Here is a 20,065-nt window from a genome sequence, read left to right as displayed (position 1 = left end):
GGTGCCTAAACCAAAACGCACTAAATTAACCTTGTTTATTATTTTTACCATGACAACGAAGGTCACGTGACTTCATCGCTTCATGCAAAGGCAATAATTATAATGTAGATTAAGAGGCAGGCTAGGAAGAAATGTTAAACACTGATATAAAACACTATCCACACTCAAGTTATTGAACAATGAAACAGTGACGACATAAAGTTACAAGATATGTTTGTTTAATTGTTGATTATTTCTCAGTACAGAAATATTTTTCTTTTTAACATTCTTCCTGTAATTCAAGTTGGCAGCATTGTCTTGATTTTGAAGTGGCATTAAAAGAAATGTTCGTAGATCCGGCAGTGAAACCGCCCATCAGCTTCCCTCATAATAAACAAACATGCCATCTCTGTACAAGAACCTTTGTACACAACACAAATAAATAGCAGTCACTTGAATGGGCGAGGCTCGTTGACTCAATCACTCAAAAGGAAAATGAAACAAATTTGGGAGAAAATTTTCCAGATGATACAGGATCTGTTTTTTCATATTAGAAAAGTACACTGGCACGACGGCTCAACACAGAAACGGTCTGAAAGAAGCGAAAGAGAAGTGCCCCCGAGCGTGAATACGTTAGCCGACACAGCACAAAGCAGGAGCTCTGCACAGAATCACATTTCACTCATTTAAATCCCAAATGTTTTTGCTTTAGTTGCTGTTACAAAATACGCTGCTAAACCAAATGTTTTCATTTTAACGGTCCCTTAAGAAAGTCGAGGAAAGATCAATAAAAGAAATATTTTCTGAGCAATCGTTCTAATGGTTATAATCTTCCAAGATGTGCCGTGTGCTAATACAAGATTGTTCCTGTGAGATGATGAAACAATGAGCCAACACTGCTTAAAATCTTCACACCAAAGTGAAGATAATGTCAGGTTTAAAAAAAAAAAAAAAAGAGACCAGCCCCATTCGTCCGATCCTTGTTAAACACTTGAAAACAGCACACGGGATGATGTAACCTGTAAATCAGTGTACATGAAACATTATTGTCTAATGAAAAGATTAGTTTGTATTTTTCTGCAGAAAGCCAAACACGCGCCACAGACACGACCAAAGCCTCAGTTACACACAAAAGCAAACCCACCGGTCTTCAGAACAAACACACAGGTAAGAATATATGTTAAAAAATAATAAAACAGAAATAAATTAAACAGACAATCAAAAGGACAAACTTAATATTTGGCAGGTGAGCACGACGCCAGTCTGTAAACAAAACATAATCACACAGGGGAGGAAACGCCTCCTGATATTCTCCTTGTCATTAGAGAGGACTGGTCCGCTGGAGGAGGCTCCATCTTTCAGGAGGAGGTGAATACTCTATGTTTGTGTGCATCTCCTCTGCTCTCGACACTCATGCTGTGCACCTCCCCAGCTCCCTCCCACCTCCAGCTACAACTCGGCTTAATAACTCAGGGCGATTGCGGGGCCCTCTGTAGACTACTGAGGGGAATACTCAAAGAAGGGGCCGCTTACAGCTCGATACATGCAAAGATAAAATCCCTTCCCGCCGTTGTTCCCTCGTAGCACAGAGGTGCGCTTACTACCGGATCCTGGTGAAGAGGTTCAGCACCGACACCGACTCCTAAAAGAGGGACGGAGATGGAAAACGATTACTAACAGATGAAAACATGTAACAGCTGGAAGGGACACACAACAGCAGAGATACGGAGTAAATACCTTAGTGGATCTCATTTTGCTGAAGACGTTCCAGAAGCGAAGCGTTTCATCTCCAGCTCCTGTAACTATGGCCTCTCCATCAGGGGACATGGCCTACACATAAAATCATTATTACACACTGAAAAATACCAAATTATCACAGTAATCTGAGAGATCAGGGACAAGCAAGAGTGGGAGTTCTTTGTTTTAGTGTCCTTGCAGTGTGGGGGATGTTTAATAATTTGCTCTACAGAGCAGCACTTCAGAAGACATCCAGAAATGTTCCTAACTGGAACATATAATTAAAGATTAATTAGTTTTTGTTTTATTTGTATTTTGCAAGAAGTATTCTGACTGTGTTTTCTTCAGTCTTAGTTTGCTGTTGTAACAAACACACATTAATACAGACAGTATATACTCACCAGGTAGAGAACTCTGTAGGAATGTCCTGTTAGTTTGGCCACTTGAGTGAGAGAGGGATACTTCCACACCAGGATCTGGTTCTGGGAATAACCGTGTGTGCTGACCTGCAGAAAGAACAAACAGTGTTTAATATAAATACTTCAGATCAAAGAGGAGCATTGTTCGTGTGTGACACGGTGTCTGTGTACTGTCAAAGAAAGTCTATAACAGTTCATTCTGCAGCCGTGCAGAGGGATGTGTTTATGTAGCTGAGCTCATATAAAGGAACAGAGGTAAACACATTTAAGTCAAAAGTGAAATATTAAGCCTTCACACACTAAAACTGTGTTATTTACTCTTTGTGTTTTGTTTGGCATCATGAGAGTCAACGACACAGCTGTTCAGGGTTCCTACACTGTCTAAATAGCAACTTAACTATGACAACACAACTATTACGATGCTGTGCACAGCAGCAAACCAGATGCAAATCACAGTTGATAGTAAACTACAGTGTTACACATTCACCTGCATATTAAATACAGAACAATGTGTTCTATAAAACACCAGCACTATCCACATAAAGCCTTCAGGTGACTCACCAGTTCGTTGGTGTGCTTGGACCAGGCCAGGTTGCACACCTGAGAGCCGGTGTCAGTGCACTGTAAAGGCTGCCCCGTCAGAGTGTTCCAGAAGCGGATGCAGCGGTCGGCAGTGCCGCCTCCAGAGGCCAGCAGGCCGTGCTGGTGTGGAGACCAGGCGATGGCCTTCACTGCAGCGAGGTGCTCTGTGTACTGCTGCACCGGGAGCACGCTCGAGTGGTTCCACACCAGTAACTGCACACATCAGATTGAAAGCAGAGAGGAAGAGAAATCAGGACCCGACACTAACGTGCAGCTCACAGACAAGCAGGTGAGATTCTCTGTACCCATACCTTGTTATCATTCCCCCCTGAGGCCAGCAGCTGATGGTCTGTGCTCCACTTGAGGCCGCACACTTCCTGTCTGTGTCCTTGGAGACGGCGCTCCGACTGGAGAGGCGGGGCTCTGATGTCGCGCTGCAGGATCACCCGATCGCGGCTCCCAGACGACAGCTGGTCTGCATTCCAGGCCAACGCACCTACCGAAAGAGAAAGCAAGGCAGATTGAAGAGATGATGATTCATCGCTCATGAATGAGAGATGCTGATAAAAAAAAAAAACATTGTGAAAAATGAAAGAAGGTTGTAATATGTCTCCTGCATCCCTCCAGCCTTTCAACTCACCCACTCTGGCTGTGTGTCCTTCTAGTACAGAGAGCTTCTTCCCTGCTGCTGCATCCCAGATCTGTACATAGCCTTTATGAGTCCCCACCGCCACCAGGTTACCCTGAACACAAACAGCACCTTTAACAATCAGACTGTTGTAGGATACTGGATGTTTTTTTAATGTAACAATATAAAAAGATGATAAAAGAAGACAGGGAAACCCACCCTCTCTGACCAGCCCACCGATGTTACAGAATCTCCTTCCACAGAAAGGTCACAGAGACGGGTCACCTAAAAAGACGGAGACAAAGAAAAATACAGTTTAACATAAACAACCAAGAGGCAGCTCATTTCCATTCCATGTAAATGTATGATACACGACCAGGAACAACTTGTCACACACACCTGGCTGGTGCAGGCACTCCACAGGTAGACGCAGGTCCCCAGTCCAACACTGAGCACGTTCAGAGAGGACCAGTCCACCAGGTTGAGGTAGAAGTCATCCTGCAGCTCTGGAGCGTCCAGAACTTTAAAGGGAATTTTGGATATTTTGCGTGTAGGTTTCCTAGGTGACCGCAGCAGTTTCTGGCTGCAGAGCGAAGAGAACACAATTTAGTAAGAAATGCTTCTACACAAATGGCGCAGAAAACATTAAAGGAATGACCAGGAGAGTCTATTACCTGTTGCTACTGACAGGTGATAGAGAATATGGAGAGACTGTGTTTCCGTCCTCTTCTGGCAGAGCTCTCTTCGTACTTACAGAATACTACAAAACACAAACGGATGATTAGTTGCAGGAAAAAACTACCAATGAAACTAGTAACTTTCAAAGGAACAGCCATTTTAATAAGGAACGGTATTTACACTAAAAAGGCTCCTCTTGGCAGGGGTAGACGGCTGCAGACGGCGGTCCTCTGACTGGGGGTCCTGGACTTTCTCGATGCCGGCTCCCAGTAGCTCGTTCTTCAGCAGAGCCGAGTAAGCCAGACCGTCCGCTAAAGGCAGAGGGAGAGACAGAGGGGAAATCAAACCAGGCTGTCGTAATAATTAAATTCAAACACTGTGCCCGCTCTGAAATTTCTTAGCTCTCCCTCACATCTCCAAAGATTAGGGTGAATTTTACACTGAACTTTGCTTAGTCTTCCAGTTTCCACGGGCCTGTCGAGGCTCAGTAAACAAGAGAAGGTCAAATTATTTTGTTTGACCAGAGCGGAGAGATACCTGCGAAAATGACCTGAAAAAGTCAAACTAAATGTACAGCTAGTACAGAAAATAATCTGAATATTTGGGGATGATCGAGGATAACAATCGCTGTCGTATTTCTTAAACATTTATATAGTAATATTGGTTTCAGTCTGAAATTCCAAGCCCGCAGCCACAAATACACATATGCCACCGTTTAAATGTCAAGCAACCATTTAGGTCCTGTGTCCACTAACGCCATTTTTTCACTGGCTTTGTACATTTTCTTGAAGAATAGCAAATATTAAGCATACAGAGCAATTTAAAACAGACTTAACAGTCACTACCAAGGGAAGTGGAAGTGCCGTGTGGCAACATTTCTAACCTAGCAACACTAAGTGCCAATGCGAAGCGTTCTGAAATTGAGGTTGTGGGAGCTGCCAGTGCAAAAAACGCTGTTAGTGGACACAGGCCCTTAACGACCAAAGGCTTCTCTGCCAGGAAGAATAGTTGAAATGTTTGCCTCTGGATCAGAACTTAACGACTCACGATGTTGGGACTAGTGTAAAATAACGAGAGCTGCAACAATGAATCAATTAGTTGATTGACAAAAAAAATCTGTGCTTTATTTGTATGTCGCTAAATAGTAATGTACATATCTATATAACAAGATACTGTTTCACAATATATTGTTATTTGTCCCGATTCTTTCCTCTTGGTTTAAAAGGTGGTTACCTTTGTTGCTGTCTGTTGTTCCGTCTTTGGTTTTTCTATTTTGATTGTGCGACTTTTCAATTTCCTGTGCAAGAAAACGATACAAATAAATGATCATTGTCAAACAATTCCTGAACTGTAGACAATAAAAGAACAATGCAAATCAATAACACGTTTCCTAATAAACCACAATCCACATTTAGATCTTGATTGTGAGAACACTGTGCTTTTGATAGGAAAGACAGTCAAGTCCTTGTACAGCAGCAGACTCACATTGATGCGGTGGAAGTTGACACTCCAGTTGGCTCCGGCCCGGGAGGGAATAAAGCGATCACCGTGCTTACTGGGGGACGACAGGGGGGAGCTGGTGGGTGTCAGAGCTCGCGCCGCCCCTACAGCTTTCTACACAAGAGAGAAGACGAGAGAGCATTTTCTGACTGGAGGCCAAACACAAACAGGCCCTGGAGAGAGGGATCTGAAAAGTCTTTACAACCCAACAGGATGATAAATTATGAGGCAGATGGTGCATTTGTTGAGGTGTTAATAACAGGAGGCTACATTCACAAAACCCAGTCTTTTGGCTGGCAAGGTCTTGTTATCACTCAACACTCATGACACTGTCAGATGAGAGAGACCGGCCTGTTAAACCGTTAATTCTTCCAACACATTGAGAGAGCAACACCCTCTCCGCCCATTGTAAGTCCTTTGCAAGGTTAACAGTCCTCTTTGGGAGAGGCTACCATCATGGTATCATCAAGATAATGACTGAAGTTATACTGTAGTAACTATAAGATCTTTGCTAGCTCAACCCATTTATAGTACAAAGACAAAGAAATAATTGGACAAATAAATATGTGTTGCCATATTTCCTTACTATAGGACTTGCGTTCTCATTTTGGATGTTGATCTGCCGGAGCAGCCTGCACTCATAATCCTGATCCATGATGCCTGAAAACAAGACAAGACTGATCAAAACAAAATCATACCACAGTTCAATGAGTGTTGTTTAGTGAAAAGACAGTGGTCCTGTAATTGTTATGACTTGTTGACTTTCTGTAATTTAGCAATTGTTCAGTAGTAATCTGTCTGACACGTTGAAAATAAATTAAACTACTGTACTTTACTTCCTGACGTCTACGCCTACTTAGCTCATAAACAAATGATCAGCAGACTAATCAATAGGTGCAATGGTAAATAACTCTTAACAATTCTGAACTCTCAAAACTACAGTCTCCTTCAGGAGGCATTCCCAGATACGATCCTGTGAAGAAACTGTCATCATAGATGCTCTTGAGGACATTAAGCAAATAAATTCTCTATTCATGTTCAAGGCATAGAAAACGTCCACCGCACAATGGCTAAACTCGAGAGCCTTAGTTTAAATCCCAACTAAACTATATTCGGTAACATGGGGCAAATCTGTTCGTAAATGACAATGACATTAGTTACAGTGTACATGATCAGCTGTGTGTGAGTTCATTCTCCTGCTAACAACACAATTACATTCGTGAAAACAAGCAACCTATAACTGCAAAACTACTCTAACTGAAGGACTTAGCTTGCTGCTTTCAGGAAACAAATAAAACCCAAAGTGGTGATTACGGCTCATCTGCATTCGTAACATTAAAATGATACTATAACCAAATAACTCATCTCATCTAATCACCTAGCATATAAAAGGTTGGCTAATGCTAACGTTAGCTCAGCTGGCTGACCTACCGTCGAATACGCTAGCTAGCCGGCTAATAGATTAGCAATATTGTTTGTTCCAATCTACATCACTATTAATGCCTACCGTGCCCAGATAACCTCTTCCCGTTATGCCCCGTTGAAGTATTCGTCTTCGCGGTGTCAGTTTCAGTTGAAATTTCTTGTTTTAGACGTTTAACTCCAAAAAACAGAGCATGCAAAATACAAATGTTTTCTTTTGCCGAGCGTTCAATTTGGGTTCGCTAAGCATCACGGGAAGGTTGTGACGTCACTGTTTTTGAATCACACATTCTGCGTTGCTAAGGAACGTGTCACAGTCACAATGCCTCTTATCGGTTTACTGCCCCCCACATCTTCAGCACAATGCGTTTACTGAGGATAAATCATGTGAAACACACGTGATTAACATGCAGGGACACCAGTTTTGACACCTACCACAGGAAACAACATCTCGGGAGGTAACAAAAAAGAATGACAAATAAAAACTTAGCTAATTTTAAGTAAAAACATCTTCTTCTTTTTTTAAATGTCATTAATTATCATTATCATCTAGAAAAGTGTTCCCCCATAAATGCATCAAGGCTTTCTGAGCATAGGAGCCCCACTGCATATAGCTGGAGCCTTTTTAATCACACCTGCCCCTCAGACAGCCTGAGTCTGCCACTGAAATATCAATCTAACAGCAATCTGTTGTAGGCTATGTGATAGACACAAGTTGCTGCATCACTGCCATCTGCTGAACACTATTAATGAGCTAATAATGATTTAATGCACACATTTTAAGTATAATATTTTGGTGTTATCAATTCCATTCTAGTTATTAAAATGATGCACAGCATGATTTAAAGTATCTTTGAAATGGCTTTATTAGTAAAGTAAAAGAGTAGCCAGTGAAACAAATATGATCTAACATGAGGTAAAAACAGTCTAAACAAATTTTATGTGCAAAAGTTTAAAATGAAGACACATTCAATGACATGATTTTTGGGTCGACTCCTGACTGCAAATAAATGAAATACACATTTGACCAATTTGCAGGATACAGCAATGCCACATAGGAAATGTTGTTGAGGGCAAAAATGTCACCTCAACATTAGCTGCAACTGTGTTGAAGCTACACCGACAAACATGTTTGTGTGATATTCAAAAAATAAGAGTCGTGTCACGAGCCAGTTGTCCTGACATGGTCCAACAGCTTAGCTGAAGGAATCTGATTAAAAGTGCCACAGAAAAGGTACAGTAGATTCAAGTCAATTATTGAAATTCTTGTTTAAAAAAATTCACCCCGTAATGACAAGCGATGTGCAAAAATATAGTTTTACAGTCCAAATGGGCTTAATTGGGATTGCTGAAAATTATTTCTCAAAAGCAAAAATGGAGTCAAATGAGTGGCTCAACTCAGCAGATCAAAGGGCCCATGCATTTAAAAACTAAGGTCTACTACGGTTAACTAAGGCCTAAGGTTTTTGAAATAGGGCAAGGTATCTAGTAATCATAAGCTTCTATAGACAGTGTATATTCACTTGATGAATATTGTTTGACACCATATTCATATGTCTTGGATCTTGTTAAACAACAGTGTTCATATTCCTAAAAGTCCTCAAAGAAAGTCACAGCTCCAGTTTGACAGCATCATTACACTCAGAGGCTCTAAAAGTCACATGGTCTGAGAGTTCAGTATGTCCAGTAGAAAAGACAGAATAAACATGCTTTATACAGACAATATTAACTAAGGCAAAGTCTGAAAATTATACAAATAAAATCCCATGAACTAAAACATCTGTAACCTGTAAGGATTGACAATGTCTTAAAAGAAATATTTAGAGTTCTCCCTTTTTCAGGCCTCAGATACTCTGCTCCAACATCTGCACTAAATCCTCTCCGTGAGTCAGGAGCCAAACTAAATACATTCAGATCAATGAAAATCTAAAATAGCTAGAGTGCTTTTGCTGATGCCATAGTTTTGAAACCAGTGAGAAGTGAATGTTGGAATGGCAGGGTGAACTAAAAAGAAAATGAAGAACATGTGGACAGAGGGTGCAGGTTTACAGGGAGGAGGTATCCTTAGGCATCAGCTGCAGGCCGTTGCTGACCTGGAAGCGAGTTTCGTCTGATATACCGTACTGCTCCAAGGGGTCCTGCACAGGAAGCACATGATGAGTGAGAAAGACAGTAAATAAACAAAAGCTGTGCAGGGCAAATAGCCTGTTGTTCAAACAGAATCAAACATAAAATATTTAACCCCTAAAGGTGTAATAAATATTTCTCTCAGATTTTCAGCACATTAAAGACATATTGCTTGAGATTCTTGGCACTTCTAAAGAAAATCTAAACTAAAACTACCAAATCTGAATCTATTTATCTACCCATTTATCTTCAGCACATATTGTTGGATTGCATTGCACACACTTCACACTTAAATTCTTCTCAGTATGTTGGATAGAAGCACCGTCTGTGTTGCATTAATCGTGTCAGCATGCTGCTGTGAGGGGTCTTACCTTGCCAGTGAGCCTGTGGATTTCAGTCCTATAGAATATCAGGTTCTTCCTCATGAACTCGTAACTGTAAGAGATGGAATGATAAATTAATTAGACAATTAATAACAAAGATTTGGGCTGCCACTAAGCTTGTAACATCATTGTAATGAACTGTTTTTGAGTTCAGTACATAACTTGTTTCAGGTCAGTGCGCCCTATAAACCAAGTCGTTGCTGACAACTGTTCAACACAGTCACTCTATCTGCATTGTGTCTCTGCAAACAGCTACTCTTCATTTTTGTTGGTTAACTCATGAGAATGATTACTGGAGAATCGCGCACGCTGAAGTGACCACAGCGCACAAATAACATCTCACTGCATATTTAGACGTGTGAAAGCCACAACCAACACCGGAGCAATGTGTATCAGCAAGTCTATGACCATATTCAGTTGGAGAGGACACAAACTGCGACGTAAACTGCACTGTGTTTCCCTCAGCAATAGAACTCAGAGTATAAAGCTTATAATGACATTTAAACAAGACCTTTGTGGTATTTTACTTAATAATTGACTGCAATGACTGATTTAGCAAATTTCAATAAATTATCTGACTGTCAATTTAACAGTAAAATGTAAGTGAGGAAAAAAAAGTGAGTCCGACCTGGCTTTGATGATGGAGTCTATCCACTCCCCGCACTGCTCCTCTGAGTCGCACTCAAACAGGTACTTCCTCTCTGCTTCATCCAGAAAGGCTACAAAGAGAAACAAATAGTTTCCTAGATAAATATAATTCTCATATATTTAAAAAAAACAACCTGACTGATATTTCAGCTTACCAATATTACCAGCAGATATCGGCCTATCATAGACATATCGGTACTGAAACATACGTTTTTCAATATGCGTCTATTAAAACAACATAACATGCAGAAACACTGGGTGATTAGAAGGATTGGTGCCATCCTTTAATTTGTCCAGCAAAGCATGACTCCATAGTTTACAATGCTCTCAGCGCTTTCAGCATCACGTATGAGAGCATCAAAGCTGATCCCACAAATGTCCGCAATAGAATTGGTTAACACTGTATGGGCTAATACTGTTAAATACTCTTTAATTCAGTTATTTTTGCTCAGTACATTTGTACAGTCATACCTGTTTAATAATAATTGACAATCTACAAAGGAAAAGGTACAAAAATTCACTATATTGGTCGTAATATCGGTTATCTGTCATTGTTTCCCTCTCAAAATCACATAACAGAGGGACTCTAATATAGATTAAAGTCATGAGTAATGGACATACACATCACTACTGTTGTTCAGTGACATATGTACAAACCGATTTCAAACTAGTCAGCAGGTTAGTCATCATGTGTAATGGAGAAAGCAACTACAGCTCACCAATCGAGAAGGTCTGGCTGTCCTCCTTTTCCACCCGACACTGTTCCAGCAGCAGAGCTCCAACCGGCTGAAAAATACATAAATAATGTTTTAATTTGATTTAGCACGTACTTGTGCAGAAGTAAAGAAGTAGTTTCACTTTACAATGCAGTACAGGTAATACAACAGAGAGAATATTGCCACGATGCAGGTGTTCAAATATTGATTTAACTGACCTCCTCCTCATCAGTCCGGAAATAAAAGAGGAAGTTAACAACCAGTTTCACCAGCCTCCTTTTCACTACTGTATGATAACAAAAAGGGAAGAGAGATGAAACGTCACAACACAACACAGACAGCGCAGTACAGTTGTCACCACAGTATATCTGATGGTCGCTGATCCTAACATTAGCTGCTGCTGCCCAGATAACACGAAACGGAAGTAGGTGTGATAAGAGCTGAGTCGCTGTTTAATAAACCGTGTTACCGTCTCCTTTCTTGGGTCCTCTCATCCCCAATTCGGCTGCTTTCTCTGAGGGCTGGCGGCTCAGAGATACCAGCTCCTTCTCGTTGAAACGCATCACTGACGGTCACTGACGCAGTAAAACTCAGGTTGAAGGCACTCACAGGGATACTTTCGCTACATCCGAGACATTCCCACGACCGAAAACATACTAACGGAGCGAGATAACAAGAGCCAGAAGCACTAACGGTGTCGTCTATTTAACGCCGATGTGTCGTTATCTGATATTCTCCAAATGTGACGGAGTGTGTTAAGTCATTTCTGCTGCGGTCAAGCAAATACGGCGGTGAAGTGCTTCTTCTTAATGCCACACAGCGGACACACACACTCTCTCCTCCCGGTGGCAGTGACACTCCTCGCTGGTAATAGTACGGTAGTTGCTGAGGGACAAACTTAGCGTATAGTGCCAACAGTGTGAACACCGTAGTTTCGCGAAACAGTGGAAGAGTATTCAGCTAATTTCCTTGAGTAAAAGTACTAAAAACTCTCTGCAAAATACTCGTACATACATTTTAAAACATGATATGTAAGAATGTTTAGGACAATGTGCTGTAAGTTTTAAAAATAAAAGTACTACAATTATACATTTTATATTAGATTATTATTACTCATGTATTACTTTCTGAAAAATACTACTTTATAAGTTGGTTGAAATGGAACGTATTAAAACTACGTTAAAGAGGACTGAACATCGGCTTATGATTATGTTCATGATGTATTAATTTGTTGATTATTTTGTCAATTAATCGATGGTTTGATCGTTCAGTTTAAGTAGATGCCTATCAAAACAATTTCAATAAAAACGTTTTTGAATGCAGCTCTTGAAGAATGCCTGCAGCATATAAAATGAATGTTATGTACTTATTGTATTTTTTGGCTGTAACCACATGATTGGATGGACTTATTTTAGGTCGATTGGGAGTAAAGTTTAGGCTATATAAATAAATATGTAATGAGAGGAATGTGAAGGAATTTAAAGCAAATGGGTATAAGTTGAAGACTATAAATGTGTTTATAGTTCAGCTTGAATAATTTCTTTGGAAAATGTGTTGAGGTTATGAGTTAATAAAGATGTTATACAAGGAACAATAAAGTCTACCACGGTTGCAGCTATTGATAAGGGTGGATAGAAGAGTTGTAAATGGGTTTTGTCTTATTGATAAATACAGTTATTTAACATTTGGGGCAAAGTGTGATTTTGTACCGTTTTGTCAATAAACCAAGTCCGGTGTATTCACTCCAGTCCAGGAGGTGGCGGTAATGCCCCGGAAACTGCTTGCAACCGAAGAAGAAGGAGTCACCTCGGCATGCGCAATACACATTTCCGTTGGCATGATCTTAACGTTGTGGGCTAGGTGAGTGTTTTTGACAAAGAAAACAATTTATTATATTAAGTTGTGTGCTGTTAGCGTTTCCTCGTGTAGTTTTCAAAACTGGTAATATAAAATAGGCTAGGCTATGTTTTATTTTTCGTTTGATGCTTGAAATTTGTTCAAATCCATGCTAAGCGGTAACAACGATAGCTTAGCAATAGCATCATCATAACGTTTTCGGTAGCGAGCGTTACATTATACCTACAAAGTGCTGTTGATTTTGGTATCGTGGTACTCAAAATGAAGCATTTATATAGTATTGTAGCTCGATTAATTTTCCGTCTTTATTTAAAGTTTACTGTGCTTTAGATAAATAGCTTTCTTGTTACCATTTTACTTCACAGTAGTTGGTCGTATCCCTTGCAAATTCAGTTAGCACAATACAAATCAGTCACAATGAATTATTAGTTTAAAAAACAAATTAATACAACCCGTACGTACTTCTGTCAGAAATGTAACTTCCTTGTTCTTAAAAACAAATATATCCGGTATAATGTGCACTTACTTTACCCTATGTACTCCTCAAACGGAGTACATCCACATACGCCATAAACATATTACCTAAATAATGTACTAATTGAGCATTATGTTTATTATCAAAAGAGCAAAAGTTGAGTTGTTTCGAAATGGTAAACTATTCACTTAGAAGTGGTAGTTTCACTCAACGTATGGTACTGTGTTGTACTGTTCTAATAACCTTTTTCATGGCTTGTGCTTTATTCCTCAGCTAATCAGGAAAGTTCTGCTTCGAGTATCAGTCCAGTGTTGACTGGGCAAACGTGTGGGTTTCTGTGTTATTGAGCCCATCACTCTGCCAAGATGGATTTCCAGCATCGAGCTGGGGGGAAGACGGGGAGCGGTGGGGTGGCTTCTGCCTCTGAGAGTAACCGTGATAGGCGAGAACGGTTACGTCAGCTGGCTCTGGAAACCATTGACATCAACAAAGACCCCTATTTTATGAAGAATCATTTAGGATCGTATGAGTGCAAACTTTGCTTGACGCTACATAACAATGAGGTAAGGATCTCAACAATGAAACACTCCAAGATTATGATATGTAAACCTGGTTTTATTACTTGTTTTACGAGTATCTTGATTCAAAGGAAAAACTACAAACTGCTTTCTTCTGTTACAGGGCAGCTACTTGGCTCACACACAGGGAAAGAAGCATCAGACCAACTTGTAAGTCCACTTCTTGTGTATCTGCAATGCATTTGATTGGCCTGGGAATTTATGTTTGATTATTATGTGTTTACTAAGAAATCTAATTATTAAATTATCATAATACAGGTCAGCTACGTATCTGTGACTTTTGGTGGATCATTAGCTATTTCATGGAATTCACATTATGTGGTGTGTGTTAATAAATCGTTAAATACCATGTATTTTGTTTGTTTCAGAGCACGGAGAGCAGCCAAGGAAGCAAAAGAAGCTCCTGCTCAGCCAGCTCCAGCCAAAGTCAAAGTTGAGGTCAAGAAGTTTGTCAAAATTGGTCGTCCAGGATACAAAGGTAAGCCGACTGAGAGATTATTTATGAGTGCAGTCATTATTAAGCTGATGCTGATAGTGCTGTCAAAACTAAGTTATTTTATCTTTACGTATGGTCGCTGTCTTTCTTGTCTTTATAGTCACCAAACAGAGGGACCCAGAGACCGGACAACAGTCCCTACTTTTCCAGGTTAGTAAGTTTGGTTGGAATCCTTCTGTGAAATTTAAAAGAGATGAAAAGATTCTTAGACTTGAAGTTGTTTTAAAGTATTCAAGTTTGATAAAATCATTACTTTTTAATGTCTTTGGAGAGCAGTCTTGTCCCTCCAGTGACAGCTGATCAGCTGTAAACAGATATTCCCCCCTCACCCAAGGCTGGGTATCAGCTGTCTGATACAGCGCCACTTGCCAAAGCCAGTAATCGCAGTATGTTAATTGGCATCTCTTCCTCAAGGAGGATCTGCAAGGTTGTAATATAAAGGCAGAGCAGATGTTTATAGCTTTCATCCTTCGCCGCCTGTCAAATTAAAACATTAGCTTAAAGCTAAACTTACATCTGTCTCATTCCTGAGATTTTGCCTGTGCAACTGAAGAAATGTAGTCCTCGTGGCCAAATGAAGAAAACAGCAATATACTGGGCTTCAACCTATGAAATAGCTTACCACAGCAGTCATAACTAAAATTATTTCTAGAAATAGAGATCTGACTGACAAATCTATAAACTATGTGTTGTTCTTCTCTGGTTGTCAGATTGACTACCCAGAGATTGCTGAAGGAATTGGACCCAGGCATCGTTTCATGTCTGCTTATGAGCAGCGCATCGAGCCTCCTGATCGTCGCTGGCAGTACCTGCTTTTGGCTGCAGAACCATACGAGACTATTGCTTTTAAGGTGAGTCAGAGCTGCACTTCTCCTGTGCTCTTTGAAACACTTTTGTTCTGGCTGTAAACATTTTTGCTCTTTTAGGTCCCCAGTAGAGAAATTGACAAAGCAGAAAACCGCTTCTGGACCCACTGGAACAGAGAAACCAAACAGGTAACGATGAGCTGAGTTGCTGTTGTTACCACAAAGCCCTTTAGGGTTTTTAATTTGAGAACAAAATATATAGTTTAACCTTTTTTTTGTTCTGTTTCCTCCCAGTTCTTTCTACAATTCCACTTCAAAATGGAGAAGGCCATCACCCAGTCCAGCGGTCCAGCACCTCCTGCAGGCGTGAAGCGCCCCCCTCCTCTCATGAGTGGAGTTGGACCTCGTCCACCAAATGACAGTATGCCCCCTCCCCCACCAGGAGGGATGTCTGTCCCCCCTCTCCCACCTGGTGCACCGGGTGCCCCTCACATGCCCCCTCAGATGCCCATGCCCCCCATGCCGATGCGGCCGCCTCCTCCTGAGGGGCTTACAATATCCAATAACTGATCCCTGACCAACGTATCAGGACTGCCTGCTTTCATGGTGTGCAGTCACACTGATCTGTCTGTCTACAATGTCCAGCTCCCTGTAGATATCAGATACATTCAGTTTGATTATTTCTAAAAATGAAGTCCACATTTAGTGGATTATTCTTCATTATTTTGGTTTGTGTAAATGTGTAGGGCACTCTTTATGACCACACTGTTTTGTATAATTGCTCAAACTCTGGATATGGAGCTATGACTCAGTATAGCTCGTCTTTTAAGATGCTGTTTTTGTAATAAAATTCTGTAGAGAGAAACATTTGAGATACAGAGCCTGTTTTTACAAACACATCACACACTGGAGGATTTCTTGATGTATCCCTTTATCGTGGGAATGGTTCATAGCATCTGAGAAAAGCAACACAAGTTCCTGAAATATTAAGGCTCAAGATTTTGGCTCAGAATAAAAGTTTGAACTTACTGGAGAAGAGCTGGGCTCTCTGAAGCAGCTCTCAGAGGAACTGCCCCAATCTCAAACTTTAGTTTGCCATGTCCGGTCCATTCTAACTACACAATACTTAGTTAACTGAGCTGACGTGATTGATAAGCAGTTAGTTTAATGTTGTAATACTTTCCACACTAAAGGGAATCAAAGTGATAAAATGATCATATAGAGATGGAAAAAAAAGGAACTGCAATGAAAATGCAAATTAAACTCAAAGCTCCGTAACACAAATTCACATCTGTCTATCAGAGCAACAAAAAGCACATAGACACAGATTGATCACTTTACCTGAAGGATACATTATTTCTGAATTTAAGTGCCGGTATATAAAAGACAAAATCTATTATTGAATTCAGTATTAACTTCTGATTAATGTTGTCAAATCAACTCAGGTAAAAATAGTTTGGGAAATGATTTGTTGTCGGCTACAAAAGAAAAATCCTCTCATCCTTTTTGAGTCTTTTTCTTCTCTTTCTTTTCTGCTGACTTTTTACTCTTCTTTGGCACTATCTCCTCATCTCCTTCCTCTGCGTCTCCATCTTCTGCTGCTTCATCAGGTTCCTTTGTTTCCTCTTTTTCTTTCTTGTCTTTGGTTTCTTCATCCCTGGCCTTCTTTGCTCTCCTGTCCTTTAATTTCCCTTCTCTTCGCTTCATGAGTTTTTTGTCTGGTAGCGGCTTGTTTCTGAGACCCTTTGATGTTCGTGCTGGCACTCCTTTCTTAGACTTTACTCTTCTAACTTCTCCATCATCATCCTCTTCTTCCTCATCATCTTCATCATCGAGGTCTGGCAGCCACCAAAACATGACTTCCCATAGAGATGTCTCAGGCTGGAGGAGGTAGAATACATGAAGTAGTTGACAGTAAGATCAAGTAAAGATATCCATAGACTAAGTGAGTCTCTTTACCTCTGGAGGTTGTCCTCTGTGTCGTAATGCACCCGGACGTCTCACTGTCAGTTCCACTTCTTCCTCCTCTGCTGTCCCCTGACCGCGCATAGTTTCTGTTTGGTCAAAAGAGACCATTCAGTCACAGCAGACATTTACTTTTCTATATGTGATCCTACGTTTTCTGGTTTACTTGCCATGCAGCCTCTGAAAGCCCGAGGTGAGCACCAGGATGGTAATAGCCACAAACAGGCAGCGGTTGAGGGTGACATTCTCCCACGGCGTGTCAATCAGGGTCAGGTTTTGAATGGACGAGGCTTTAGGTAAGGGTGCTGAAGGAAATAAAAGGAAGAGCCGGGTAAGGTTTTATTAATAGTAAGCATTTGAAGCAGACATTAAAGGTCGACATAGGTTGAGGAAAAGAGGAGAATGACTCACTCGTTCTGGGGAAGCTGGGCTCCCTGGGTAATGTCTTGGGTTCTGCTCTCGGTTGCTGTGGAGCCATTTCCTATAGGAGAACATGTGTCTTAGAAGAAAATATGTATCAGGTAAATACAATGCACATTTGTTTATGTTGGTTGTTTTCTGACTAACCTCTCTGACTTTCCTTGTCGTGTACATTTCTGAAACAAACAGATGGAGATTAACAGAAGGATGGTGTCATATACAGCACAAACAGTAAACAACCATGCGCTCAGTCTGGAATTATTTACCCACATTGATTTGATGAACAGTATATTCAGACATTCTTAATTTTATTATCCTCTATTTGAACCCAAATAGTAGTGTCAACAGGCACACTAGTTACTGTAAGGCAGTGTAATTAGCAAGATGCTAACAGCGATCAGTACTTTGAGTCAATTAGCATAGCATTTGACATGTGCTGCCAAAGCACATTTACATTTACATTTATGAACAACTTTAAGGAACATTAAAAAATATGAGTAACAATGTTAATAGAATAAAGTACATAAGGAAATATAAAATAATCTATATTGAACAAACAAATTACCAAAGATGATGGTGGCAATAAGTACAATGGTATTAGCTTACTGATTTAAACATATCCTAGTTTAGCTTGTTAACATGCTAACATTTGCTTACTAGCAGTAACACAAAGTAGCCAACTGCCGACACTCCTGGGAATTTCATTAGTTTTGCAGGTGTTTTGATTCACGCAGCAGACATTTCCCCTGACGTTAGCTCACGGTGGGATACTCAAATAATGTTCTAACGTTGTCCTGCTTTGTTTCAGTTCAACAATATAATAATCATAGGGAATCTACCTAATCGTTATCACCCCTCGCTTCTTTATTGCCAAAGAACTGAAAAAGATAATAGATTGCAAAAAACAATGGGACAAGGGGCTGTGATAAATCAATAGCTAATGTTACACATCAGCTCATGTTAGCATTCAACCACTTCGAAGCTAACGCCACTGTTTTGATGGTAAACTATGAGCTAATGATAATGTTAGGTAGCTAGCCAATATTAATGTTTGATAAAAAGTCACCTAAGTCAGTATAATTCTTCCTTTAAGGACAATTAAAGCATGAACACATTTAACTAAAGTGTATACTAAAGTGCTGCCTAATTAAAGTGTGTTCTCCCACATGGACGACAGTTTTTAGAGCTCTGTCTTACAAGGAGGATTTTGTGTTTGAAAGGATTGAGGCAGATCACACCCACCATCCAGTCAGCACGACTGAGCTGCATTATCACTGTGTTGCCTTTGACCAGGAGTCGTATTTCAGCAGCTCCCTGTGCTACTGCTCCCAGGTATTTATAGAGCGGTACAATATATGTACAATGGATTAAGGCTTTTATGTGCAGTCATTACAGATTGTGTGTGTGTGTGTGTGTGTGTGTGTGTGTGTGTGTGTGTGTGTGTGGCCACCTGGTCTGCGGATCTGTCGAACAGGCTTCTGTGGAGGAGGATCTGCTCTTGGTGGCCCTAACTCCTCTTCAAATGTCTCATAGCTCTCTTCCATCCCTTCCCTGAGAGAGGAGAGGGAATAAGATGAACTCAAATCTGAGTTTATTTAAAAATAATGCTTCAGCAGAATAAAAAATGTTAATATTACACAGAACTCTGCATATAAACCAGATGCTAGGTCAGCCAATGGATTGTTTGTATTTTTAGAAATGCGTTCCCTGCCAGCTGTTACAGAAACAAGATGATTCGATGGTTTAAAATGTCATTACAGTTCTTATCAGTGTTCTCCACCTTGTTCTATAGAAAGAAGTTATCCATTGTCTCAGCAGCGATTCATTTTGGCTGCCCAAAAAGATACAAGCAAAAGGTCAACTTATCCAGTTAGTGAATGAGATTGAAGCCGTTTCTTGACCTTCACATTTAAAGCTGAATGCTGCGAGGCCATTATGTCTTACATGACATTTCTACACGGAGCTAATGTCCTAGCAGCCCTAAAAATAGACAAAGCAATACCACTGGAGAGACAGATGGATACACTCTGCATATAGATACACTAAAAGACAAAAAGCTGATGTTACCATTAAACCCCTGGCTAGCCTTTCCGATGCTGAAGCCTAAACTTTGACCCCTGGTTGAATGAAGGACCTACCTGCCTCGACATTTGGGGTCCCCTGGGAAGCGTCGTGGAGCCTTTGTCACAGAGCCTGTTGTTCCTGTGCACAGATGACAGCAGAGTCACACTCTGAACTGTGACAGCCGGGCACAGGTGGCAGAGAGGGAAAAAACAAAAAGTGTCAGTCAGAGGCGTTCACTGAGGCAGGGCCGACATTAACATGAGGCGTACAGCTGTCAGATCCAGAGGGAGGGGAAGAAGAAGGTGACAGGTTGAACCAAGTTCTTTAAAACCTGGAGACACGTTATAATTCATCAGTCACACAGATCTTAAGCAGTTAGGCGACAAATAAATGAATAAAAACTTAAAGAAATGTTCTATTTTTAGAAACTATATTTAAAAAAACAAAGAGAAATCTGTGTAAAGTGTTTTATATAAAGACGTTACCACTTTTATTCAAATATTAGGGCATACTTAGGGATGCTCTTGTGTTTCTAACCAGCAGAGGGCGCCACTGTACTTTTCAGGCTCTGCTCTCCAAATAACG

At 40.6% G+C, this 20,065-nt stretch overlaps 4 protein-coding genes across 4 annotated transcripts; 1 reads left to right on the top strand and 3 right to left on the bottom strand.

The window, feature by feature from the left end:
• Nucleotides 1-226: 226 nt before the first annotated feature.
• On the bottom strand, nucleotides 227-7,179 carry LOC138611677 (fizzy-related protein homolog). The gene is made up of 14 exons (XM_069684861.1): nucleotides 7,031-7,179; nucleotides 6,110-6,183; nucleotides 5,509-5,637; nucleotides 5,257-5,320; nucleotides 4,204-4,334; nucleotides 4,020-4,105; nucleotides 3,745-3,928; nucleotides 3,565-3,630; nucleotides 3,358-3,460; nucleotides 3,029-3,213; nucleotides 2,697-2,930; nucleotides 2,118-2,222; nucleotides 1,717-1,809; nucleotides 227-1,621 (listed from the first exon to the last, which is right to left on the bottom strand). Exons 2-14 carry the CDS (start codon nucleotides 6,176-6,178, stop codon nucleotides 1,580-1,582), a joined length of 1,491 nt encoding a protein of 496 aa, XP_069540962.1. The 5' UTR covers nucleotides 6,179-6,183; nucleotides 7,031-7,179; the 3' UTR covers nucleotides 227-1,579.
• Nucleotides 7,180-7,808: 629 nt separating this feature from the next.
• plekhj1 (pleckstrin homology domain containing, family J member 1) lies at nucleotides 7,809-11,658 on the bottom strand. Its single transcript, XM_069685050.1, has 6 exons — nucleotides 11,289-11,658; nucleotides 11,038-11,105; nucleotides 10,823-10,889; nucleotides 10,084-10,174; nucleotides 9,444-9,507; nucleotides 7,809-9,083 (listed from the first exon to the last, which is right to left on the bottom strand). The coding sequence occupies exons 1-6, from the start codon at nucleotides 11,380-11,382 to the stop codon at nucleotides 8,991-8,993; spliced, it is 477 nt and encodes a 158-aa protein (XP_069541151.1). The 5' UTR covers nucleotides 11,383-11,658; the 3' UTR covers nucleotides 7,809-8,990.
• Nucleotides 11,659-12,636: 978 nt separating this feature from the next.
• On the top strand, nucleotides 12,637-15,889 carry sf3a2 (splicing factor 3a, subunit 2). The gene is made up of 8 exons (XM_069685242.1): nucleotides 12,637-12,679; nucleotides 13,425-13,714; nucleotides 13,833-13,879; nucleotides 14,098-14,207; nucleotides 14,326-14,375; nucleotides 14,936-15,076; nucleotides 15,152-15,220; nucleotides 15,326-15,889. The coding sequence occupies exons 2-8, from the start codon at nucleotides 13,517-13,519 to the stop codon at nucleotides 15,599-15,601; spliced, it is 891 nt and encodes a 296-aa protein (XP_069541343.1). The 5' UTR covers nucleotides 12,637-12,679; nucleotides 13,425-13,516; the 3' UTR covers nucleotides 15,602-15,889.
• A 77-nt stretch (nucleotides 15,890-15,966) lies between these two features.
• Nucleotides 15,967-19,634, bottom strand: LOC138612076 (junctional sarcoplasmic reticulum protein 1). The gene is made up of 7 exons (XM_069685383.1): nucleotides 19,559-19,634; nucleotides 18,867-18,967; nucleotides 17,564-17,592; nucleotides 17,408-17,477; nucleotides 17,167-17,301; nucleotides 16,991-17,085; nucleotides 15,967-16,912 (listed from the first exon to the last, which is right to left on the bottom strand). The coding sequence occupies exons 1-7, from the start codon at nucleotides 19,564-19,566 to the stop codon at nucleotides 16,529-16,531; spliced, it is 822 nt and encodes a 273-aa protein (XP_069541484.1). The 5' UTR covers nucleotides 19,567-19,634; the 3' UTR covers nucleotides 15,967-16,528.
• Between the last annotated feature and the right edge of the window lie 431 nt (nucleotides 19,635-20,065).

The sequence above is a fragment of the Semicossyphus pulcher genome, unplaced genomic scaffold (assembly GCF_022749685.1).
Source record: "Semicossyphus pulcher isolate SPU_LCO1_2020_fin unplaced genomic scaffold, fSemPul1.0.p SCAF_7, whole genome shotgun sequence".
Classification (NCBI taxonomy): Eukaryota; Metazoa; Chordata; class Actinopteri; order Labriformes; family Labridae; genus Semicossyphus; species Semicossyphus pulcher.
The sequence above is the reverse complement of the archived record's forward strand: the minus strand, read 5'-3'. Positions and strand labels throughout refer to the sequence as shown.